Below are 27,751 nucleotides of genomic sequence, written 5' to 3'. Positions count from 1 at the left end.
TCATCAAAAAAAAATTAGAAAAATGTATTACATATAACAAAATTACTATGAAATAAGCAATATCTCCTAATACTAATTATCCTAATAAATAAATTAACCCTCAACTGTTGTCTTCTCTCAACAAACGTTTAGTATCCAAGAGAAACATTAAATTTAAAAACAGCACAGAATTATCATTTTTCCAAGTGCCAACAGTGATGATTTTCAACAGTCCAGTATACAACTGAATGAAAAACTGTTGCCAGAACCACATTTCTAAAAAAAAAAATGAAACTATTCAAAAGGATGCGATAATATCGAAAAGATAAAATAAAAAAAAAATCTGATTCGAATTTTGAAAAAATCGCTTCGAGGTGCACTGGCTCTTGTCTAGATGCACCTATATACCAAATTTCGTAGCCCTGGGTATATTAGCTTACGCGCAGCACGAACGAAAAGTCAGACAGACTCTTTCTTTTATTATATGTAGAGATAATTTCTACTAGTTATAAGAATAGATTATAGATGGCTGACTCACATACTGTACGTTTCATTATGCATGCACATCCAAAAATGTGTGCAAAGTGCTTAATGGAACAATACCGATTATTTTTAGTGTAAAAATGCATACTAATCTTATTTATTTTTTGAAAGCAATGAATAAAACTTAATAAAATCTGTAGCTTCAAATTTTTAATAAGATTTATATGACATTATGAATTAATTAGCTCCATTTATAGATTTTCTCTTGCGTTATTTACTCTCATGTTTAATAGAAATTGAAATAATATAAACTAGGACTGCAAATAACAGAAACTGAGATCTTTGCACCGCCATATTTCTGACAAATATATATCTGCGAAGGTCGCTTACATTGAAACTGCTCTCCTAAGATACTATCTTAGAATATTTAGCATGCAGCTAGAATTTTATTTAGATCTACTTGAAAACAATACTTGAGCAGGTCTAGTATCACGTATGAAGAATAAAATAACATTATTATCGTTTGATATTTGCTAGATGTCTATAGATTTCTATGGGATCTTAGCTTCTTTCTTCGTTAGCTTGTGCTTATCAAAATTATACTTGAATTTCAAGATGAGTCTATATTATTTCTAGAGCTTTCATAATCTTTGCAAACAATCAATTGTATTCACTTTCGTCGCACGTGTATTCATTATATTTGTACTTGGATATTTCATTTGCGAAGTATTGCCAAAATTTCTTTTTTTTTTTTCTTTTTTTTTAACATTAATTAAAAATTTATATTTTGACATATAAATCATTGCATAAATTCTACTCTATAAAGTGATGTTTTTTAAATCATAAATATTTTTTATTATTGTTTCGAATTTACTTTAAGTTCAAACCATGACCAAAATAAAGAATTTAAAGATTTTCTAATAAAAACAATGTTATATGTTTTGCCATTTAATAATTTACGAGTTGCATTGTATTTAGAAATAGCATCTGGCAACAAAATCTCAGTTCGGTATAAATACAAATTTAATACGTTATGTTACTTCATCGTTCTTCTTACTATAAACTGTACCAAAGTTAGCCTTTATGTGAATGCAAATGTAGCTACTGTGAGTTGCAAAGTTTTACGGGGTAATTAAAATTTTTAATTATTTTTTAATTGGGAATTAAATGTGTCATTTATAGATTAGACTATAGTAAACTGATGAAGTAATAATGTCAAGAATACGACTGTAATATATATTTCAAATATTAGCAAAGAAAAATTTAAATTAAACATCTATATTGGCACAAGGTATATTGAAAGTTGTTATAATAAATAACTGTTTATGAAAATTTAGGAATATTCATTAGAGAAAATATATGTTTCTCAGTACAAAAGCTCCTTTATCTTATATTTCATTCGTATTTTATTCTGCTTACAAAATTCACTGAATAGCTAATCCATTTCAGTACCGTAAATCTATGCTGCACTTGTTCTTTGTATTTAAATTTGGTATAAAATTATATTTGTCTTCGTTTGGAATAACACTTGCTTGCACCTTTCTCCATTCACACGTTATATACTACCCATATCTGTACACTTTGAACTCAAAAGGTCGTCTTTAAAAAATTATTTTAAGGTAACCGTATACATTCCACACCCAAATTTTGGAAAATAGCATAAATAAATCTAATTCTAGTGTTATTTAAAAGAATACTACCTAAAATGATAAAAACAGCTGAAAAACATATTATCAAAGCATAATTTTAAGCTTTTTCTTACATTTTGGGTTAAAAATGTGTTAAATTTCAGAATTACTAAATATGTTCCCACAAAAATATTTATCAACATTTTACTATATTTACTATTATTTACTTACTTACTTATTTTACTAATTTTACATGCTTATTATTATTCACATATATTTTCAGTTATATTTATTAAGGTACAATGAATTAAATGGACTGAAATCTAAGTGGTAAAGTAAAATATCTATGAAATATACCTATTTGTGTACGGGCACTAGCTATTTTTCGCGAATTTTCTCTCTTTTTATTTTTTCTCTCTTTTTATTTATAAAATTGCCCGAAAACGTTTTAGATATGCAAATAAACCTAAATTTTTTACCCATTTTATTCACAATATTTCACAAAATACTTGTGGAAAGTTTCATAAAATTGCTATAATGTTTTAAGTTAAACTTTTTTCGTAACAGAAAAGCTGAAAAAAATCAAGGTTTTCAAAAAATAGGTATAATGTAATGCAAACACAAAACAGAAAGAAAAACAAATATTGCCAAGTATGGGAATTAAATTGAAAAACTGATCTTGCTCCTGAGCCTTCAATAAGAAATAGAAAGGTTTAAGATCGTCTTTTGAACATCACCAAAAATATTAAAATGCAAAACTTTCATTTTAAAGTTATTTAGAGCAGTATAGCTTTCGACATCAGCATTCCGTAAGCTCTTAAGCCAAAATCGCGCATAGAACAGGTTCGCGGCATAGAACAGGTTCCATTTCTAACGATTCCAGAGACAAAATAAAAGTGGTTTGGGGAAGTTTGATGTATAACCTTTAAAATACAGTAATAAAAATACTTTGTCGATTAAAAAATACTTTGTCGAAAAATGTCTTTGTCGAAAATTACTTTGTCGAAAAATGTCATCGACTTTGTCGATTAGAACTTAGTTGGATACCTTAATCTGTAAAAGTCTGACGGATTTCCATCCAAGTGTAAAAATGTATTAATTTCTTTTATACTTGCTATTAATCCTTATTTTCCGTTATTTTTACGATAAAATGTGTCTATTGACAAAATATTTGCATCTTATTTTTAGCGTTTTCTTATAAAATTAATTATACTTCTCAGCTGCCTTACAGCTCATAGTTAGTAGAGTACTTTAAAATATATCTCTTTAAAAATCTAGTATCACATAAAAAAAGTTTTACTAAGGCATTTACTTGTAATGCCAGAAAGATATAAGTTATTTCCGCTAATCTTTGGAATATGGTAACAGGTAGTTTGGCGACATTTTGGTAAGACGATAAAGGTTACTAGGTTAGGACTTTAGTAATAATCTGAGAAGTACACAGTTCGAATCACAGATTATTTTGTCTCAGAGAAATGAGAGATCATGATACGTGTCATGTGACATTTTCTGGAAAATTCCGATCGTGATTTTAGCTAATAAGCACTTAGAAATAATTTCGCTGGTGAAGTGCAGAATCGCCCACTTATTTGTTTGGCGCTTTTTACAAGAGTAAGAAGAATTGGAGTTTTGTCAATTTTCTTTGACTTTTTAAGTGGAAATAGGTCGATGTGTACATGGATAATGTCAAACGTGTGCGCAATGCCATTTTTTGTGCAATTCTGGGATTTTTTTTAAGTGAAAATAGGTCGACGTGCACGTGGATACCGCCTATGTGCAATTCTTAAAAACGCGCGAAGCAGTGGGCGATTCTGCATTTTCTCCCAATTTCGCCCCTAATCTTCGTCATGATTAAGCACGTTTGTTCCATAAAAGTTGTAGTATAAGCGTACTTTGGCTAACAGATTGTTGGAAAAAATGTTGAGGGGGGGGGAAATACCTTTACTTCGTAAAAACAAAATGGCGTCCAAAAAAAAAAAAAAAAAAAACTAGCAGGTTGCTGTAGCAGGGTTGGTCGCCAAAATTTGCCCCAAAAATTCGCCAATTTACCATAATCCGAAGATTCACCGTTATTTCTTCCGCCTGCTTAGCAGGCCTTCGTAGTGCAGTGGTCAGTACGCTGAGCGCCTATTCCAGAGCTCCGTGGTTGGATTCTTGGAGAGGGCGTTGCTCACTTTCATCCCTCCCGCTTTTCAAATACCTAATGACTCTACAAATTAAAGAAGAGTTTTTAGCATTTAATTGTCATTATTTTTGCAGGCGTAAATGTCCGCTAGACGCAGAAAGAGGTAGAATGATAAAAGTGATCCTATTGCTATGTTGCATTCAGTCAAGTTATTTTGCATATCCCTTCGAGAAAATTGAAAATGAAACTGGGGAATCTCTTTCAGAGAATGAACATTCTTCATTGGGTAAGTAGATTTTCTACTACGTACACTTCTATGACGTATACTACTATAGATACTCCGATTACTTAAATCCAAGTTAATGTACACTCATGTCCATAAATTAAGGATAATTCGGAGTCCCGCGAAAATCGGACTCTAAAATAAATATACCACCCGTAAATTCACTACAAACATCTTCAAGAATCACATGCAAATTTCAGGAAGTAACCAGATCATACCGATGGTACGTCACAATGACGAGAGTGTAAGAGAGTGATATATAAGGAATACAGGCAAAGAAGTAAAATTGTTCGCAGGCGCTTTATAAGCATTTCAGTGCAATAACCGAATAGTTATGACACAAATGACACATTTGGATGATTTTTTACGTGGTAGAATTATCGGCCGTCTGAAATGTGGGCGTACCCAACTGGAAGGATCAGACGAACTTGGAATTGCCCAGAGTGTCATCTCCTGGCTTTGGCAACGATTCCAAGATAATGGTAATGTGAGTAGACGTTACAGCACAGGTCGCCCCAGAGTTACAACGCCGAATGAGGACCGGTATTTGGCAGTTACTGCCAAAAGAAACAGGCGGAGCACAGCCTCAGACCTGTCTCGTTAGCTCCCTTCAGCCACTGGTACGACAATTTCAAGGCAGACCGTGTACAGACGCTTAGGGCAGATTGGTCTATATGCTCGTAGACCTGTCAGATGCGTTCCGCTTACCGCAACTAACTGTCGCCTGCAGTTAGCCTGGAGTAGAGAGCATGCATTATGGACACCGCAACAGTGGGCTTGTGTGATGTTTTCCGACGAATCCAGGTTTAGCTTGCAGTCTGATTCTCGCCGGACTTTCATATGGAGAGCTCCAGGTACCCGTTACCAACAAGAAAACATCATTGAACGACACCGTTACGGTAGTGCTGGAGTGCTTGTTTGGGGTGGAATTATTCTCGGTTCCAGAACTGACTTGTATGTTCAAATTGGAACCATGATAAGCCAAACCTATCGGGACGTCATTCTGGAACAACATGTACGTTTGTTTCGGTGCGCCATGGGCGCACAATTTGTGTTTATGGATGACAACGCCCGTCCTCACCGTGCAAACATCGTAAGCGAATGCCTTCAATCGGAGGATATCCCCCGTATGGACTTTCCAGCATTCTCACCGGACTTGAATCCGGTAGAGCACGTGTGGGACATGCTTGGCCGACGAGTTGCAGCCGGTCAACCTCCTCCTACATGTCTACCTGAACTTCGGAGAACATTGCTTTTTGAGTGGTGTAATATCCCCCAAGATCAGATCGATAATTTGATACTCATCATGCCTAGGCGTTGTACGGACTGTATTGCATCGTCTGGGAGACATACAATGTATTAACAATCATACCAACCATGTAATATTGGTTTTTTGTAAATAGTTTTTTTTTTTTTTTTTTTTTTTTTTTTTTTGTAATTTGCTCCAGGGAGACAAAATCGCTAATTATTTTAATAACGTCAAACATATAGCATCTTTTTTTGCTCTTTACCTTTTGTTTAATAAATAAGCTTTACGAATAAGTCAAATTTGTTTTGCTTCTAACTCTCCCTTTGCCTGATTTTGCATTATCCTTAATTTATGGACATGAGTGTAGTTCACTAAATGTATAATGTAAATGTTAGTTAGAAAATCATTTGACGGAAAGCTTAACATAGAGCAAAGTGGTGCATGCTATGAAATAACCTCAACCTTAATAGAATTAGATTTATTTGAAATGTATCGCAAAGAGCAAAACTAATAAATGTGCAAATTTGAGCAAAAGTAGGTTTATACTTTTAAATGCTATTCGTAAGGAGGTACTGTTTTTTCAGTAATGAAAAACATCTCAATAACTTTAATTTTCTCTCTTTAGTTTCAAGTAGTGAATGTACGTTTTCATTAAAATTCGATCCTAGAAAGATAAGAATTTCATAAAATTCTTTTCATTCTTCTTCAGACGCGAAAGTGTTTTGTTTATATAAATTTGCTTTTAGTTACAAGGTGCGTATAACAGAGTGTCAATTACTTGAAATTATATAATTGGAAATTTTGATAAGCTGAACTGAATGTTTCAAAAATTTTCTCAGTAAGTCTTAACCAAACAATTTCTCTGCATTTCCTTCTGTAAAATAGTATTATAGATCACAGAGGTTTCCACTTAAAACTTACTTTGGACTTTAAATGAGAATTAATTTTCATTCCTGAATTTTTGAAATCATTTAAGTAAGAAGTTTGTGCTTTTGAAAAGATTTAAAAATGCGTTTCCAAATTTGAAGTTGAATTATTTTATAATCAAAGACAGATAATTTGGGGTACTTTTCCGTTTTGCTGGCGCAAGCGATAAAGTCGCCAATAATGGTACAACCGATGCCAAACGGAATATTCTCGCTGGTAATCTTCTACGCATCATTTTCAAAACAAGTCGCAGCTTTTTCTTATCAGATTGATTGTTTCTTTCAATACTGGCATATAGAATACATAGAATTTTTATCAGATAGTTCAGTTTTATGTCTAAGGCCATTTTCGGTAATTAAGTCAATTAGGATGCAATCACAGCGCTTACCGGAAGCCGAAAATATAGAAAAGGTAGAGTCAATGGTTAAAATTCATCAGTTCTAATGAGAATGCATTAGCGAAGTAAAGCACTGCAGTTTTACATAATTTCTGAGTAAGCTATTCGTACGAATTGAAATATTTCTTGCATTTAAACTTGTGTTCCAAATTAAGATTTAACTTGAAATTAATGTAGATAATTACTGAGAGCATTAGATTTTTGTAGAGTAGCTTACGTGAGTTGAGATCGTTTGGGGTTACGTGATATGAACCGGCGAATCAGGATGTTGAACCATGAAAGCTTAGTAAATTCTTAAATTAATGTCGTTTCACAAATTTATTGTCTTTATTTATTGGCTTTTTATAAAATTTTAAGCGATATTAAAATGTTTATGCCTTCTTTTTTTAAAAGAATTCTTAGAGCTAACATTTTTTATGTGTATACTGTATGTTGTCGCCAATTAAGTCTGCTTGGCGAGATTTGCGCCGGCGAAACGGAAAAGTACCTAATTTTGTAATCTACAGAAAAATATGTAGTTTAATGTAACGGTACTATTTGGTTTCGAGGGCCGTAAAAAATCGCCAAACTGTTGTTGATGCCAATGCTGCCAAAAATAATTGCGGCAACCCTAATAATTGCGGCAAGAAAGGAAGTATAATAATAAATAACTATTTAAGATTGATGTTTTAATTAAGATGAAAGGTTAATTTCATATAATACTTTTTTATTATTATAATTTACATGAAAAAGGCTAAACATGACTGAATGGAAGCATAAGAGTCAATAACTATTTCAGATCATTATTATAATTTATATAAAAATTGCTAAACATAACTGAATGGATGCCTGCATCGCTATTTCGCTACCGACTTATCGCTAAAGCATAATTTTTATCTCGTTGGTTGTTCAAAAGTAATTTTCTACAATAATGATGCCTTTTCTTTGAAAATATTCTCGGTAAAGTGCGGAATCGTTCACTTATTTGTTTGCCGCTTTTTACAAGGGTAAAAATAATTAGATTTTTGTTAATTGTTTACTTTTTAAGTGCAAATAGGTCGATGCGTACATAGATAAAGCCAAGGGTGTGCGCAACGCCATTTTTGTGCAATTCTAGGATTTTTTTTTAAGTGAAAATAGGTCGATGCGCACATGGATACCGAGTTATATGTGCAATTCTTAAAAATGCGTCAAGCAGTGGGTGATTCTGCACTTTACCCAAAATTCTATTGCCGACTTTTCGTCATGGGCAATTCCCAAACTGTTAAATCCATAGGATATCAAAAAGGATTTAAAATCAAAAGAGGATTTAAAAATTAAACTAGTATTTCAATGGCGTCTTAAGAAATATAGAACTATATAAACTTACGCAATCTGAAATCAGCGCGTACGCTAGATTTGGCGCGCTGTTAAATGGGCGCGTTTGCTAGATTTGGTGCTTTTGCGCATACATTTTCGCTGCAATCTTTTTACGGCCCTCAAAACAGAATAGTACCAATGTTAACTGTATGGTCATATTTTTAGTTGGAATTAAGAGAGTATTTATTTGGAATGCATGTGTAATCAGCTTCATGTTTCAGTATTTTATTCTGTAGCTTAAAATATTCGACTGATTTTCTTTATACAATAACTTTAAAAATTTTGCTTTTGTTACTCAGTAACATTAATCACATATTATTTCTACTGCAGAAAAGAAGTAATAGTATCAAATGAAAAAAGAGCCTTTTAATAAATTTTCTACTGTTATCAAACTGACATTTTTGGGGCCTAAATCTTCATTATAATCATGTGGTTCCTTGCCAGTATCATTTGCCCAGTAATCAACGTGAGCTACCAACCTGTCATGACAGTTGTCATTTTAGCCAGGAATAACTTAAAAAAAGTTAATAATAACGCCAATTTTTTTAACCTAGAGATACTTAAGCAGTAAAATATGCGGAAAAATATTTTGCTCCTAGAGCTATTGAATTTACTGGTAGATAGCTTCCTTTTTTCCATTACAGAAACGCTGTCTGGTTAATATACAAAAATCCTTGCTATTAAAACAACAGTTAGAATTGTAATATCACATATTATTACAGAGGCTGTTCGCACATTTTTTAGACGATTTTGGTAAGTGGTAATAAAAACTCCTCCGCTGCAAAAGAAGTAATTGCAATTGCACTATGTTTTTAAAAGTCAAAATTATCGTCTGTGGCTTGAACGCTTTGTTTTATTCAAAATGGCGAATTTCACAAAGCAGTGGTTCGAAAGCTACATTTACGCTCTTTTCGAAGAGAAATATGCATACTCCATTATCCAAAAACGATGTGAGAGTCATGGTTTTGTGATATCTAAAGCGTCGGTAGGTAATGTCATCAACAAGAAAGAGAAAAAAACGTCAAATTGGAGCCTCACGTGGGATAAAATTCCAAACACATATCCAAGGAAAAAACGGACATCTTCGACTATTGCAAAGGTACGTTGTTTAATGTTAAAAGAAAATCCCCCTAGTCAAAGGACAAATGCAAAAGCCTTAAAATGCTCGGTGTTCACTGTAAACAAAATGATAAACGTTCATTTAAATCTTAAGAAGGCGAAAAAACGCAATGTGCATCGTCTTCTTCCAAAGCATATCGCTCAACGCAGGACACGCTGTAGAATTCTATGTGAGAAACACTTATCCACAGAAAACTGGAAAACAATTGTCACAATAGATGAAGCATGGGTATATTTAAATGATTGTAACAAAAAAAGAGCCATTTATTATCATAAAGGGGGAGAAAAAATTTAAGTACATGGTTCAAAGAATCGAAAGAAAGTTTTTCTAAGGGATTCATGATTGTTGCTGGTTTTTCTTATAATGACAAGTTAAAAATAAAGAGAGTGCAAAAAATGTCAAGATTAACTCCAAATACTAACAGGAACATATTTTATCGCCAATTTTTCTGAATGAAATACCATCGTTTTACCCACAGTGCCATCCATCTGTGAGACTCCATCAGGACAAAGCTAGCAGTCACACATCAAAATCCACTGTAAATTTCCTAAAAGAAATGGACCAAAAAACTGGTATCAAGGCCATACCCTTCACTGATATCCCTACTAAATCTCCCGATGTGTCACCTATGGATTTTTGTGCTTTCGGATTTTTAAAAACTGCATTATCCAAACGTTGTCCCCAAACCCTAACAGAACTCTGGAAAGCTGTTCGGGAGGAATGGGATAGAATACCTCTTCTGTCACTTCAAAAGGCATTATTATCCTGGAAATTGCGGTGTCGAAAGATAGTTCAAAATAAGGGATGTCAAATAGAGCATTTAAAACACAAGAATTTTATGTAATTTAGTTTTGTGAATACAATATACATCATCTAAAAAATGTGTGAACAGCCTCTGTACGAAACTCAGGACTGAAAATTAAAGGCATAAACCTTTATTTTCGCGCATTTTAAAGTGTAACGAAAACTACTTACAATCAAAATCATCAAAAAACATCTTTAATACATTTCTCCCACCTAGTTCGGCAGAAATTCCTTTAGTACATTTATTCTATTGTCGTTTATGCGCTATTGACGAAGTAGAATTCAATAAGTTTAAATGAAATGCAGGAAAAAATGCGTATAATTTAATATTCCGTAGAAGGAAGTCATGTGGTGTACACATCAGATTTTAGTTAGAGGTTGAATGTGAGGAATTGTCGGACTCCCTTCGCGGATGTTCAAATAGAGTCTCATGCATGTCAAGTTAGTAAAAGGAAAAATCCGAAGCACAAACCCACGGGGGCATTAAGCTTTTGTTTTCGTGTTCCCTGCTCTGGAAAATCATATAGTCTCTAGAAGTTCAAAAATCAGCACAGATAGATAATAGATCAGTTCATCTACTATGAAATAATGCCATGATATTTTTTCATCCTTTGACATTTTGAACAGCTGATTTCAAATACAAGATTTTACGGTGTTCCTATTTAATTTCCTGTGGACTAATTCTTTATCTAGTAGGCCTATGATAGGTGCTAGCTTATAACTGTGTAAGGTGTTAAATTTAAATGCGTATAGATAGATTAAATAGTAATTCCATTTTACCCTTTACTTTTTATTTACTTTTTTATTTATAAAAAACTTTATTTAATGGAAAATTTAAATTAATTTTTAAAACTATATTTAATGACGGTAAGCTGTAATCTGAAACCCTTCTATATTTTTCAGTTTCAGCTTGTTTAAGTCTGTTAGGTAAGGTTTCATTTTATGTGTTTCTGAATTTCTAATCATATCAGTAGCTGTACTGCTGGAAAATTCCTAGAGACAAACAACTGTATCCCCCATAACAACTACAAAATGAAAGGACGCAAAATGTGCGAAACTAAAATAAGTACCTCGAATGTTCTTCATGTGGTAGCGTTAATAAACTATTTAAGGGATTTGACGCGTGTGGACAGTTGTACCAAGAAAACGTTTTACGATACATCTCCCGTATCGTTCTTTTATGGTTGTAAAAGATTCTGAAACAGCTGGGTCATGCAACCAGCAACGAAGGAGGTTGTGTTAGATATAAAAGCCTGGAGAAGAAGCGTACTTTATCCTATTGGCAAAAAAAAAAAAAAAAAGTTGTATATCACAGCTCAACAGGTGGAGAATAAGCACAGGACCATGGTGATTGATCTACCAAAAAACTGTGGTCAGACGTTCGGTAGAAGAAAAATAATACTTTACAAATCTATTGTGTATGTCCGATTGCTTACAAAGTACCGTACAGCCCGTTTGTGATGGTGTCGTTAGCATTGCAATTAGACTTAACAAGACGGGGCTTGCATACAATTTTCAAATCAGAGTAGGTGCAGTCTGCCATCGGATAGTAAACGCCAACTGATCTGGCGTGAGAATGATACTTCTTATCGTTTGGAAAATATTAAAGGGATATTCAAGATGCAGTATCACATTATGGGCTGGCATCATGATCGATCACCACACGGAGTGGTTGCACCTGTGACTATGACCGACCAACGAGAAGCTGGTGAAGTTCCTCTGCTTCATGTTCGCTTATTTCCTTATGCTTTCGCTAAAAAATTTCTTTTCATGGACGATAACACACTATGTTATCGAACACTTGCTGTTCATGATTCTCTAGACAGATTATTTGACACTTCGTAAGGCTAACACATTCTCCAGATCCAAACACCATTGAAAATGCTTGTTTAGGGTAGGACGCTTGTTGGTCTCGAAAATATCCTTCAACACAACAAGAAGACCCTCATCCGTGCACAGACAGAGGAATGGAATAAGTTGACTGAACGGGTGCTGGATAATGTTGTACAAAACATGACATGACTCGAGGGAAATTTCTTCGCATTTCACGGTGTATATATCCTGTGTATCCAGTAGTGAAACTTCTTTAAAGGTGCCTGCTGCCGTTCATATACATTTTTGCATTTTCCTTTAGGATGTTTCCAAACCTTCAGTATTTTTTATGAATGCCCCTTATTCTAATGTCCATGTCCAAAAGATATGGCAACAATACTTTATCATGCGTAGCGTTTCCCCCATTTAATGTTATTTTATATTGCAACTGCGTCCTTAGCAAATGCCCAGTAGTGCATATTCTTTCTCAAGAAAAGCTTTAAAAATTAGTTTATGTTCTTTTACTATTCCAGGTGCATTTTCCGGTGAATACGGCCAGTTTAGTTAAGTATTTAATAACTACAGCAGTAACAATTAGTATGCTTGTAAACAGGAACATAATTATTCAATCTCATTGCAGATTTCATAGAAAAAGCAGACGCATCCAGAAGAGATGATAAAGCTTTCCTACTACTATCCACTTTTCCATCGAAAAGAGAAATAAATCAAAACAGTTCTGTTTTAAGCTTCAGAAGATCTCTTACGATGAGACATGAGTCTGAATCAAATAATTCTTTCAATCAAAATGAAATAAATGGGAACATGACCGAGAAGCCTTTTGAGCACCCCATGCAAGGGAAACTGGAAATAGGGTTATACGTGAAGGGTAATTTAAACGAAATCAACACTATAAGCCCAAATAAAACTAATACACAAAACACTCTAATTTTCCAAAATAGCCATTTCGGGAGATTTGCAAAACGAGAAGCGGTTGCCCCTGCAGTGCTTCATGGGGAAGAGCCTGGTATTTCTTCACAAAGACGTCACTATTCAGAGGAGGAAAATTCCGGCTCATCGAAGAATAAAATTAGTAATAGGAAACCAATTGTGAGAAAAATGTCTGTGAATAAACCCGCCATCAAACATGAATCCACGTATGATGTGAAAGGCTATAATAGAAACAATAAGTATTTTCATACTCCTCGAAATCATAGTCCTGAAACTCTGAATAATCGTAAAAACAATAAAAAACAATATTTACCTGAACCTTTCCACCCTTATCGAAATGTAATCACTAATAAAGTGGATAGAAAAATAAAAGAAGAAAAATTTCGAAAATTTCAGCGGAAGCCGCTTGGTGTTTCAAACCAAGGACGTGTTTTGCCTCCCAATGATGATGAAGGAAATATTGCAGAAATGAAATATTACGAAAGAGATTCTGAATTTAAGAGTGATAAATTAAAATCTGAAATAAAACTAAATTCCTTGGATTCTCGAAAAACAGCAAATTTATTACCTCATGCAAAACTTCAGGAATACTTTCTACCCCTTGAAAACTCTAATAATGATTTGTCACCTCATGAAAAACCACATGCAGATAAATCACCTCATGAAAACTCTCTTGAAGATTTATCATCCCGTGGAGATTTGCAATCTCAAGTAAAGCTTCAGGAGGAATTACCCTCTCACAAAAAGCTTAATAATAATTTAAAACTTCACAAAAATCCTCAAGAAGATTTGAAATCTCACGAAGAACCTCATGATAATGATCTGCTAACTCAAGGAAAACCTCACGAAGAACATCAGGATGATCTGCTACCTAAACTGAATCCCCATGACAATTTATCCTCTGGTGGAAAATTTCGTGTAAATTTTCCATCTAATGGTAAATTTCATGAAGATATTTCACTTTATAAAAAATCTCATGAACCTTTATCTGCTTATGATAATCCTTACAAAGATGTTTCGTCTCACAAAAATTTGTCACCTAATGAGAAATCTCATGAATATTTACCAGCTCATGAAAAAACCCAGAATGCTATGAAACCGGAACCTAAAGTTAGATTTCAGACAGTCCATTCGCATACTTCTTCAATGGGTGGTAGTTATACAGAAGATGAGCAACAATCAGACAGCTATGATGAGAGCGTTGACTATCCAGCTAGAAAGCCAGAATTTAATGAAGATGAAAGTTTTAGCCAGTTCAGTTTTTACCAAGATAACAGACGTAGTCGGCAATCAGCAAATAACGCAAATGTTAAATCTGAAAATGTGACCCAAAATAACTATTCTATTGATGTATTTGATAGCGATTATGATGACAAGAATTCTAACAAGTCATTGGATTTTGTAACTGATGTCACTGAATTTGAGATCAAGGAAATGAGTTCTAGCGTAATTTCAGAGGATAACAGAAAAAATGAGAAATTTAAAGTTCAAATTTCAAACTCATATGAACCTTTAAGCAATAATGTAAGCCTAAATAAATTGCAAAATAAAGATGTTAGCATTTATAGGAATGATAATTTAGGCAAAAATAACTCGAATGCCATGCCTTTATCAGATGTATCACATGACGATATGTTATATGATAAAATAGCAAAGTTACCTTCAGCTTCGAAAGTAGTAAGTACTCATAGATACTCAGATACTCTATTTACTCAAGCGCATTCCCTTCGAAGAAATTCTATGGCAATATTCGATACAAAAGATAAAAATTACATTCGATACCCAAAACATGCAAGCTCTATAAAAGACAGAAGCTATAACGATGATGAATTTTTTAATCAGAACAGGCGTGAAATGTTTTCAGATTCAAAACCTAAAGATTTCTCTCCACTTTCAAGCTACCAACAAGATGACTATAAGCTTAAATTTGAAGACAGCATGGATGATGTCAACGAACCTTCATATCAAAATAATGAAATGACTGATTTCAATGATGCTTCATATCAAAATGACCAAATTACTGATATCAATGAACCTTCGTATCAAACAGACCAGATGGCTGATATTAATGAATCCTCATATCAGTATGACGAAATGACTGATGCCAATGAGCCTTCATATCAAAATCAAATAACTGACATCAATGAACCTTCAAATCAAAATGATCAAATGTTTGATGCCAGTGAACCTTCATACCAGTTTGACCAAACGACTGATGTCGATGAACCTTCATATCGAAATGACCAAATGAATGATGTCAATGAACCTTCATATCAAAATGAACAAAACTCTGTAAAGCAAATACATGAAGATTACTATGTAAAAAATTCAAATGATGAAGATCCAGGTTTTGTCAACAGGCCGTTAGGTATTAGAAAAGCATCTTATGATGAATCGAGTGAATTTCCTAGGAAATCGGATCAACCTTCTTTCGGGAATGATGAAGAAGATATTATAACTTATAATAACCAGAACAAAGGAATTAAACGTAATTTTCCAAAATATCAAATAAATGCTAGGATAGACCGAGAATTTGAAACGTACTCTTTGCCGCGTCAAAAAATGAAGCTGAAACGTCACCTACAAGACGGAATTCTCAACAAAGACGGAAAAATCTCAAAAATGGTGGAAGATATGGGAGAAAAGGAGAGTGTGGTGAATAATCAAGATCTTCTAACAAATAAAACAATGGATGATATAAGCACAAAGAATCCTTTACCATCTCAGAAAAGTGATAAAATCCAGAAGAGGGCGAACAGTATTCCGGAGATGGATAAAAAGATATCGAGAATAATAGAGGACAATAAGTCAAAGAAAACTATTGTTCAAGGAGAAAATTTGCTCAAAGAAACCGATATTGTTGAGAACGAAAAGCAAAGGCTTCTTAATCAAATTCGTTTCAAAGGCGAGCACTTGCCGGAAAATGATTTTAACAACAGATTAATTAGTAATGGTGTTCAGATTGAAACTGGAAAGAGTCCTATGAATGCAATAAATTTCTTTCAATATGAATCTGATGTTAAAACTGCTGGAAATTTTGCAAATGATTCTCAAGCATCTCTTTCTTTTCAAACAAATGCATATTTTCCATTTGAACAAAAAGGTAATCGTCTAAATACGAACAATAACTACATAAACCAAAATATCGATAATAATTTTGAAAATCCAACAGCTATGGAAAATTTTGCGACACTTGGTGAAAACGAATACAAAAACTTTGAAAATATTTCTCAAGCTTATGGGAAAGTGATGGACAAATATAAAGCTCTCTTAAATGCAAAAGGTTCCCCTTTTATAAAGATCTCTGGAGAGAATAAGTACTTGACTACAATATCACCTTGGATTTTCTCCAATATTCATTATAAGGAATCGTTGTTGAATAATAACAGAAACTTCTACAAACCGGTGGAGGAAATTCCAGATTCTGAAGCGAAATATAAAGACTTACCAAATCCAGTTGATAAGTCCGCAGAAAATTTAAACGGTAGATATGTATTTTATGAAAATATTGCTTCTCCTCCGCTTCAAAGTTTGAATTTAAATAAAGAACAACAATCATATCCTGAAAGTATAGTAACACCCATTCTTGAGAGCTCTGTTTTAATGAGCGATGAGGAAGGGCTCCAAAAATATATCGCAACTCAACTTGAAAAGTCAAATACGAAAAATGGCGAGGGGTTGATTCCGGAATACCCATCACCACCTTATGGACATCAAGAAAACGAAGGAAACTTACTTACAGAAAGTGCATTAGGTGGACGTCTTCAAGATCTATATTCAAAAAGCGGACACGAAAATGTCATAGAACCAGCATTTCAAGAACCTCATTTTAATAATGATCAAAAAATAGTTTCAGTACCTGCACTGCAAAAAGTAAAACCAGAACTCCCTGGAACCACTCCAGGGCAAAACGTGCATTTGCAAAATGGATGGGTAATGATACCGGGAAGCGGTGTAACATTAGGACTTCCCAAATCAAATTTAATGAAAGGAGGTAATATGGTCCCAGACAGCATAGGAGCCACTCGATTTCATACGCTTGTAAATGACCATCAAGAAATAACCCCTGAAAATATTGCGACACAAAATGTCCAGGCACCCTTGCCTAACAGTCGAATAACAACACAATATCCGAGATTCAATAAATCGAATAGCAAACCTTCTGATAGCCATTATTTTCAAATTTCAGAATACGCAACACGTCATTTTGTTCAGGAACCTAAACCGATGGAAAATTTTGCAAAGCAAGAAACTATAGTCAGAAAGACCAGTACACTCTTCCGTAACAAAGGCACTTTGAAAAACGAAACTTCTCGAGTTGTTGGAGAGAGGAAAACTGAAATTTCTGACGACCAGCAAACTTTCCATGAAATGATAATGAAACAAAAAGATGAGAAAAAGTACTTAGATGGAGATAATGATGAACATTTTGCAAATTCTAACGAAAATTTGAAATCTGGATTCCGATATGGTCTCCCTCGTAAATTTCCGGAAAATATGAGTAAATTTAAGGCCAATATGCTTGCTAAGTTTCCAGTAAAAGTTTCAGAAAGAGGAAAGGGACTCAGTGTTCCTTCAAAGCCATCTCTATCAGGATATGAGAAATCACTTCCAAGGGATAAAGCTAATATGACTCCATTATCCACCAAAACAGAGGATAACGTTGAACACTTAGATAGTTATTCAATATCGCCCAAGTCGTTTCAAACACGACTTACCTTAGCGCATCAAATACCTTATTCAAAATTTAAAGACAGAAAAAGTACAGCTTATAATCTTGAAGGAGGCAGTAATTCTGGAACAAACAATGGCAAAAACTTTAAAATGTATTCTAAATTTCAGCCTCCGTATGTGAGATTAAAATCAAGTTTAAAAGGGAAAGATAGCATAGATCAAAATTACTATAACAATCATAATTTTCGAAAACAGATACCAAATAAGCCAGCGATTTCAAAGACGTTGAAAGGGCAATTTAATCCTAAACTGCAAGCATCCAAATTGAAACCAGACCTTTCAAATAATAAAAGAGGTTTTGATACTTCTCTAGCAAACCGTAATTCTGCTGACAGTTTGTATCGCGGCCGAAAATTTCAAAATACCTTTAGAAAAAGGCCTATGATTGAGTATCCGACTTTGTATGAAGCTCCGTTTAAAGGAAATGATGTACAAAATGGGGACGATTATTATTATTTCCCTGAAGAATACTATTTCGATAATTATGATGCGGACTCAGATTTTGGCCCTAGCTCTTCTGTCGGCCTCACCAATGATTATGATGCATTCCTCAACCAAGATTATGAAATAGGAAACGATTTAGAAAATAATGGTATTAATGTAGACAATGGTAAATATAGCGAAAAGGAAATACATAATGCAATAAATGAGGAACTTCGTCATGCAAATGAAAACTTATACGACGATATTCAACGGAATCTTCGCAGTCACCAATCCAATAATAGCATTTCTAGAAGAAATGATTCATATAACTTCATGAAATATCAGGATACGAATGGAAATTCGAATCATACTTTAGCTGCTGATACAGAGCTCATAAATTCTACTGACCGGAGAGAACAGGTACAAGTGAAAGAAGAGAATGCAAATATAATGGAAAACCAGTTTCTTGAAGTAAATTTGACGAATAAAGGTGAAGGTAAGTTCTTATGAATAAATACTAATAATTTATATCATATAACAAATCCAATGTGTATTCAATCTACAATTCACAATTTTAATTTTGGTGTCCGGAATAACAATGGTTATGTGCAATTACTCGGATTGTTTAAAAGGAATTCTACATCTGCAGGGTTTGGACAATTAAACTGAGACACCTGTACCTAGAGCGTGTTACTTTATTATTACGGTGCAGACACTCTTTCAGTGGCCAGACCTTCAGCGATGTTGTTGTTGTCTTGGTCATATTACATAGAACAATGGTTGCTGGAGCCTACTATGGCTCTGGCAACCACTGCTACTTCTCGGAAGAAAGGTTGGACTCCTATTTTCCACCCGCAATTTTGAGGGAGAGTACACCGGGTGGGGGGGATCCGGGTGTCTCCTACCCCTCTCCCCTTCCACTTATCCACACGAGAAGATTTTCGGCTCGCCGCATATTTAGGATGTCGCCATGCGGCACCCATACTGTACATTTACAAACATCCATGTCTTCTGCGGGATTCAACCCGGGCTCTTCAGTACCGTAGTAGGCTTCCCTAACCACTATTCCGTCCAGGCGACACCTTCAACGATGTTCCTTGGAAATGACCGATGCAGTTTCTGCAGTCATTCCTCTTGCAAATCAGTGGAAATTTCACTTCCTGGAAAGAGGTTAGAAAAGAGTTTCTCAATAGCTTTCTCTTACTTAGGACAGGTTCCATCGTGTTCTCTTATATACTTAGGACTTCCATTGTGTTCTCTTATATACTTAAGACAGGTTCCATCGTGTTCTCTTATATACTTAGGACAGGTTCCATCGTTACTTGTGCAAGATGTGGAGAAATATTCAAATATAATTTGATGTTTTCAAACCATTTTGTCATTAGTTTTGCGTTGTGAATGATGCTTTATTACCTTCACACAAGGCATGTCCTTAGAAATTCAAACTTTAAACAACTCGATGGATTCGGTCCATCGATAATCCCTGACAATAATATGAACCTCAAGAATAAGCCCTGTTGGGAACTCCATGACGTAGCTGCCCAAACATTAACCTATCAACCTTTGCTTTGAAAGTGAGTCAGGATCAGGTGTCACTGAAATAACTGGTGCACGCATAAAATCTTCCAGAAATGGAAACATCAGCGCCGAAGACTCATGTCAGACCAACACACATTTTGTATTGCGTAATGTTCACATTTTGCTCTCCTGATATCACTGAAACTAGAGTTTAATTGTTCGCTTTTCTACACATACAGATATTGTCTTGGGTACTGTAACCTTAGATATACCGTTGTCATGATAACAAATACATCAGGCTGAGAAAAATCACGATTCATTCTGTTTTGAATTCTGATATATCCCCCTTTTATGGCTTATAATTCTCGAGAGTTCGGAGTAAGTGCCTCCAATCGCTGAAATTCAAAGCCACATTCTGCTTTTTTAATGAACGTATTTCCTAATGAACGTATTCCTTTTAAGAAATGTGGAAAAATTTGCCTTGTATTAGACTTCATATTGTGCAATCGTTGACCTCATAGATGGTTTGACTGCCCCCTCATAGACATTTGGTTTCCTACACATGGTGCTATAAAAACAAACAAATGTTAAAAACTAGTCAGTAAATACAACAGATGAAAAACTTTTCTAATATTATGCATCATCTTGAATTCATCAACTTTTGCTTTGCTTACTAATTGTTACATATTAGTTACGATATTATAATAAACAAAAGGCGCAGTTGATGGTTCTAAAAGTTGCAAATCAGAATCTATGTGCCATTTTAAATTCCTGAGTTCATGCTTTAAAAACATTGTCATAAAACGCACCTAAATCTGTAGTAATGTAAAGTCGCAAATGAAGACTTTAATTAATTACTTAAGAAATAAGTATTTAATAAAGTGAGTTCCAACGCTTACCAACAGTTTAACGATAACAAACATGTGTAAACATAAAAGTTAAAAATAGCAAAACATGTATGAACATACCAGTAAAACGTAACATACATAGCAAAAACATAGGAAATAATGTAAAATGGAGTACTCAAACGTAGGGACTCATAAAAAACTCAAAGATTTCAAAGCGAGCAGTGGCAACACACTGTATGGAATAAAATAATTTTATCTCCTGCGCAAGAGACTCTGTCTAAATTTTAAAAGCTGTAGGGTTTATATTTATTTTAACTAACATTTATTTTAAGTTTAAACTGTCTTTCCTGTCAAGCCTTACTTTCCCCTGGAATTGCCAATGCCAGAGTATGTAAATTTTTGTAGAATGCGCAAGGATTCAAATTGTCAGCGGAAGTAATTTGAGTTAAATAGAAGGGAAACGAGTTCGAAAGTGTGCTTTCTTGCTTCACGAGCGTGGAGGTGGCTAGGTAGAAATTAAAGAATCACGCGTTTCGGCCTGTGTGCTTGCCTCGGCAGATAGGTGAATCTTTCAACTTAATATTCAGAAGTTTGCTGAAATATCAGCGGTATCTTAGAACGCGGTTAAGATAGTTACGTTTAGAGAGCCTCGTAGGTAGTCACTTGTTATTATTCATTTTTAGTTTCTTATTTTTATTTTACCGCCGGGTCGGCGTAGTTTGTGAGCGTCAAGAGCACGCATTTGTAATTTCTCAAGTTGAATAAAAAGGGATTTAAACCCTTCTCAAGACTTTGGTCTACTTTCCAGTTCTTAGCAGTCACCACTATTGTTGCGTGCAGGTTGAAAGCGCGCAACATTACAAAGCCAAAATTGCTTTCGAAACATGTATGTATGTGTAAATGAAAAACACGTCTCTTTGGACATTTTTTTTTTCGATTTTATATATTTATTTTTCGAATGAAGTTATTATTATTTATTATTATTATTATTTTATATGTTTGTTTATTTATTTATTTTATTTACAGACGGAGTTCATTCAGCTTTGAAAGAGAGAAGTACAGTCCATAGCCACGAATATTTTTCTGATAGAAATAAATATCTAGATACAACAAAGTCTTTTGAAACAGAAATGAGTAATTTTACCATGACATCTTTGCCATCTGAGGAAGGATATGCCCTGAGGAAGGATGTGCGCCCTGATGAAGGATATCCCATTTACACCAAACACGTAGAAACTACGACTATTGGATCAAAACGATACACAGGTAATTGGCATTTCATACAAGTCAAATTATTTTGCTACTATAAAACTAATAATATTAAACAATTATTTATTTAAATTTATACTGAGAGTCATATTCTTTAATCTTTTGCTTCGCTATTGCAGAATTCAATTATCTTGTAGAATGCGCGTTTCATTTTAATACATTAACAGTATTCCAGTAACGGATACAATGCATAATATTTTGATATCTAATTCTGTTAGCGGAGTACGTATATGTAGTACGTATATGTAGTACGTATAGTAGTACGTATAGTAGTACGTATATGTAGTACGTATAGTAGTACGTATATGTAGTACGTATAGTAGTACGTATATGTAGTATGTGTTTCCAAAATTTTAGGAATTGAGCTCTAGTTCAAATTCCCAGAACTTACAGGAAATGCTAACGGCCAGAAATCTTGGTATGCTTATGCAACTCCCTGGTGCAATGTTAATGGGAGCGATTAAGATTTTTGACTGATACAGGCGTATTCTGCATAGCATTGTTTTTGCAACCATGTAAGATATGAAGAATACGTATTTTCATTTTATGGAAAGAAGGTGTTTAAACTTCAGAAATTGTTAAAAGTCTGCAAGGGATATTCTGTTCGCAGCTTTTTATTTCGATATCTGCTCTCATATTTGAAAAGAATCTTTACAGGGTTTTCGATTTGAGAGTTTAACCATGCAGGTGAATGGAAGAAAACTCTCTTTGAAGATAGCTTGAAGAAATTAGTTTTTTTGCTGGGATGTACTCAGTTAAATGGGGATTATGTCGAAAACTACATTTCAATATTGGTGAAAATTGACAAAATTTAAAAAACAAATTGTTCCTTGATTCCTCGTATGTGCTTACTATGTTTGCTACAGAGGCTGTTCGCACATTTTTTAGACGATTTTGGTAAGCGGTAATAAAATATCGTTTGCTGCAAAAGAAGTAATTGCAATTCTATTATGTTTTCAAAATTCTACTATTTAAGTCAAAATTATCGTCTGTGGCTTGAAAGTTATGTTTTTATTCAAAATGGTGAATCTTGAGAAAGTGTGACGAAAACTGCCTACATCCATTTATATCTTCACCCCTCTTCTATTTGAAATATAAAAAGATTATTATTTGATCAAATTAAAAATAACATTCATTTGAATCTAATAATGTATTCGATACTCTTGACATTTCTAGAAGCATTGGCAATGTATCTCTACAGTAGTAGTAGTAGTACGCTGTATCTTGATAGCGGTATGTTTCTTACCAAAGAAATCCAACTCATTTTTGATCAAAATGAGATATCACATCGGAAGGAAAGATGATTTATCTTCTCTTATAAGGTATTTCTCCAGCCTTTTCAGCATTAACTATCACAAAACCGCTATCACGTTTACTATTGCTACCGGAACACAGCGTCGAAAGAAACATTTCTCAGAGCCTCCATTTACGCGAAACCTACATAGCTGGGTTACCTTCTTCACTTGGTATGCCTTCGTGGTGTAGTGGTCTGCACGCTGGGCGCGTATTTCAGAGGTCCGTGTTTCAATTCCCGGCGAGGCCGTTGCTCATTTTTCATCTCTCCGGCTTCGAAATAATCCTAATGTCTCTACACCCTATCACCGAAATACGATCTACGATTCCCATACGAAGACACTTCGCATACGAATCTGTTGTAGAGAGTACGTTAACACTATGTTAAATTTGACTCGCTCTCTAAAGTTCACAGTCAAAGTAATTCTCGATTTCAACGTGAATGGTTATTGCCTAATTTCTAAAAGAAAAAAAAATTACCTTTTATGTATTTCATCTAAACCTTTTTTAAGATCATTAATTTTCCATAGTATGTTATAGCAATCAATCTAATTCCTGCCATTTCTCTAAAAATATAAAATTGCTGTATAGAATCACTATAACATATATCCTTATAAAGAATAGCGGTCAAAGACTATGCGATATCTGCAAAATATCCGTTGCTATTTCTCTTTATCCGATACTTGAAGCTAATTTTCTACTAAAGCAGAAATATGCTTTAAAATCACAGCAGCTTTCAATTTCTCTAATTAATTAAACTACTGCTTTGTTTTCCACAGCTAGTTGCAAAGAGCAGAATCGTTTAAGAGTTTTATGAAAAATCAAAATGTCAGATACCCAGGACAACATATCGGAATGCCCAACTCTAATGTCACTTTGAACGTTTTTCAAAGGTTATCATACTCTCTGATTCTGAAGGCTACTCATCTTTTGGTTCACCAATGTTTGTTGATGTTTTAAAATGCCAACAGTTACTAAACAACTTGGATGGCTGAGGATGGCAAAGACGTTAGCATGCAATGGATGCCATCAAACTGTACTTCATGGAAATGAAAAGGCAGATTTGTTGGCAAAAAAAAAGGGCTAATAATTATTTAAGGGGGCACATACACCTTAAACCCCTTACGATCTTCGAATATGTGACTGTTGAAAGAATCGGGATATTATATTTACTTTAAAAGCAATTACTTCCACATTTTTACAGCTGACTACATAATATAGCTGCTTTCTGAAATAGAAATCAGAAAGTTTGTGTTGCCACAAATATTTTAATAATTTAATCCCCTTTGTGACAAAATTTTTCGTCACGTTTCCACCTTGCGCGCATGACATTTTAAAAATGGCTAATGGTACGTACTTGAAATTTCATGGAATTCTTTAGATAGGCACTATTTTCTAAGTGAACCAAAAATTTGATGAATATTTTAGTATTAAAAAAATTTATGCACGAAAACATAACAGATTTTTTTAATAAAATACATTTTATAAACTCAACTCCAAATAAAATAAAAATTTAACATGAAATTCTTAGAATTTTAGGTTCACAGTATTTACCAAATGTTATAAAAGCTATATATTAAATATGGAATTAAATTATGCAACAGAATGTTTTAAACTGTGAGCGCAAGGTGGAAACTTGACGAAAAATGTTGTCAAAAGCGGATTAAATTATAAAAATATTTGTGTCGATACAAACTTTCTTATGACTATTTCAGAAAGCAGCTACATTATGTAGTCAGCTGTAAAAAGTTGGAAGTAATATCTTTTAAAATAAATAAGTTATCCTAATTCTTGCAACAGTCACATATTCGAAGATCTTATAGGTTTTAAGGAGTATGAGTCCCTCTTTTGACACTGCCAAAAGAGCAATAGAAACACTACAGAGAATCTTTTTGGAAAGACGTTACTGAAAGGAACAATCATAAAATATGGATTACCAGAATTTTTGACAGTCCTTCATGGCCCAGAAAGAAATATATTCCTCTCTTTTGTCTTGTTACTGGCCATGATTGTCTTTTGCAACATTTGCATTGAATTAACAGTGTCCCAAGCCCAATTTGTAAGTTAAGCAACTTCTATGAGGACATGGACGCCTCACATCTGAGTAATTGCTCAGCACTTAAGGCTGGATCACTCCAGGAGATATATTGGGGGGCGAGGCATAAAATAACTTTATAGCTAATACCGTGGATAAATATAAATTATACTGTGGATAAATATAAATTATATTCTGGATAAATATAAATTATACTGTGGATTTATAGATTATACTGCTTTTAGTTTTGTTGTTCTTCTCTTTCATATTTTCTTGTTTTGTCTACCTCTGTCTTTGTAACCTGCTATTTAAAAAAAATCGAAATACAAAAACGCTATAAGATTGCTGTCATAAGAAACAAAAATAAGTCGCGCTGATGGTTATATTCAATTTGAAAACCTTGGACATTAGCGGATCTCCTACAGAATATATTTCTCTATGGTTTGAAGCAGATGTCAATCACATGCACATTTGCATCACTGTCAATGTGAGTAATTCTGTATTCTCAGATTCAACAATATATTATTCGTTCTTCATTCATTAGTGCTTTCAAATTCCAAAATTATTTCGCAAATGAATTATTGCAACAGCCACTGTAACTTACAGTAAACCATCAAAATTCATTGTATGCGCCTCAGAATTAAAAGCAAACAGCTGATTTCTTAGATTTCACCAATAAAAAATATAAATATAAATACGTTGAAGAAAATGAAACAGTTTTTCCATATCTTTATTTAATCAAAAGCTTCAGAAGACATAAAATTCATTAACTCTAACCACTAAAAGGAAAAATATTTTACATGCATTTAATTTTTACCATATTATCTGTATTTCAAAAATGAGAAATAAAAGAATAATCCTGTACGGAAATATTACATAAAATTGTTAATAAAATGTCCAAATATTTTCTCAAATTTAATCCATTGTTTCACTATTATTAAATTTTAGATTTTTACCGTAATTGCTGCTTTTCATTTTATAGATTTCCTCCAGATTCGTGAAGTGAGGCGGTCACCTAGACATCATCGACATTATCGATTAAGACCTCCACTGCATGGAGATACATTATAAATCTTTGAAACTGTGAATGGAAATTCAAAAGTGTATGAAGATATTTAAAAAAAAGCTTAATGCTTTTATGTTAAGACACTTCACTTTAGTTTACATTTGTATTTATCAGAAAATGATTCCACATCATATTTAATTTGTGTAATTTATAAATAATTAGAATTGCATTGCTATCTTCATCACATCAAGCTAAATATTTTGATTTCAAATAAAATTCAATTTCGGTGTTTCTCAATGACCTTTTTTATTGCGTTCATTGAATGTATTACAGGAAAAGGTTCATATTATGATTGTCTGAACAATGCACGTGTTAAAAATAGGATGGCTTCAAAAGATAAATAAAAATGTCTGAAATTGTACTAATCTATTTAGCAGATAAATAAAATTTCATACAAATCTATGCCGAAGGTGCTGTTTCGAGATCAAACTCGTTTTCGTCTACGGTATATTAACAAAAGAGCTTTGGGGAATTTAGAACATGCATAACTATTAAGACTTCTTGCTTTTAAGATGTCTTCATGATAATAGGGATTAATTAGGTTACGTTACGTTAGGATATGGTAGGCTATCTGAATATAGCAAAGCCATGAGCGCTAGCCTAAAACCGCTATCACGTTTACTATTGCTACCGGAACACAGCGTCGAAAGAAACATTTCTCAGAGCCTCCATTTCCGCGAAACTTACGTAACTGGGTTACCATCTTCACTTGGTAAAAGCTTGAAAGCCAAATAGGAATCAGTTATCGCTCAGATTGGCGAAAGAGACGTTTGCTTTCAAATTCCGTCTTGTACAGGGTGGCCCAGAAGTCACTTTACATTTTGAAAATTAAATAACTTTTTCTTAAATGACTGTATTTAATTAATTCTTTTTTATTTTTTGCTTATTCACATGTCCATTGAAATGGAAATGAGCTTCATCTCCCATGATCAACTTGTGAATAAACTCATTGTCATTTCTTGCAGTTCTCTGAAACCTGATAGCATAATTTACTCGTTTCTGAAAGTCTGCTGGTTTTAAAGATTGCACTAATTGAACCTTGAAAACGCGTCACTAAGTTCCTTATTGCAGGCCTACTAGGGGGATGTCGAACATTAAAATGGCGCATATATTGCGTTGCAACAATTGACCGTCCATTTTCAAAGTAAAATTCAATTATCTTCACTCGTTGTTCTGTTGTAAACTTATCCATGCCAAAAATTTCCAGGGATTATATTTTTTAATTCTGAAAAGAGAAAAAGAAATATATTAATAGAAAAAAAGTTATTTAATTTTCAAAATGTAAACTGACTTCTGGGCCACCCTGTATATTGTATCGCTCACATTCTTTTCATTTTAAACTTCTTTGTTATTTATGGAAGATAATAAAAAGGTGATGGAAAGCGAAAACACACATAAAAGTGATAATCAGTTGTGCACCGTATGTTTTAAGTTTTTCAAATGTTTTTAAATGCATAGCTGTTAAATTTCTT

General features: G+C 33.8%; 1 protein-coding gene across 1 annotated transcript; it reads left to right on the top strand.

The window, feature by feature from the left end:
- Positions 1-1,480: 1,480 nt before the first annotated feature.
- Positions 1,481-26,506, top strand: LOC146997925 (uncharacterized). The gene is made up of 5 exons (XM_035351263.2): positions 1,481-1,590; positions 4,350-4,501; positions 12,786-18,746; positions 21,643-21,882; positions 26,196-26,506. Exons 2-5 carry the CDS (start codon positions 4,384-4,386, stop codon positions 26,282-26,284), a joined length of 6,408 nt encoding a protein of 2,135 aa, XP_035207154.2. The 5' UTR covers positions 1,481-1,590; positions 4,350-4,383; the 3' UTR covers positions 26,285-26,506.
- The last annotated feature ends 1,245 nt before the right edge of the window (positions 26,507-27,751 follow it).

This window comes from Stegodyphus dumicola, chromosome 3 (genome assembly GCF_044657685.1).
Source record: "Stegodyphus dumicola isolate Sdum_Otavi_A_Nest chromosome 3, ASM4465768v1".
Taxonomy (NCBI): domain Eukaryota; kingdom Metazoa; phylum Arthropoda; class Arachnida; order Araneae; family Eresidae; genus Stegodyphus; species Stegodyphus dumicola.
The sequence above is the reverse complement of the archived record's forward strand: the minus strand, read 5'-3'. Positions and strand labels throughout refer to the sequence as shown.

Bases quoted from the DNA above. Each gene is read 5' to 3' on its own strand.
- LOC146997925 (XM_035351263.2), top strand. From the start codon at position 4,384: ATGATAAAAGTGATCCTATTGCTATGTTGCATTCAGTCAAGTTATTTT. The intron at 18,747-21,642 runs GTAAGTTCTTAT...TTTTATTTACAG, and splicing joins TTTGACGAATAAAGGTGAAG to ACGGAGTTCATTCAGCTTTG. The intron at 21,883-26,195 runs GTAATTGGCATT...TTCATTTTATAG, and splicing joins TGGATCAAAACGATACACAG to ATTTCCTCCAGATTCGTGAA.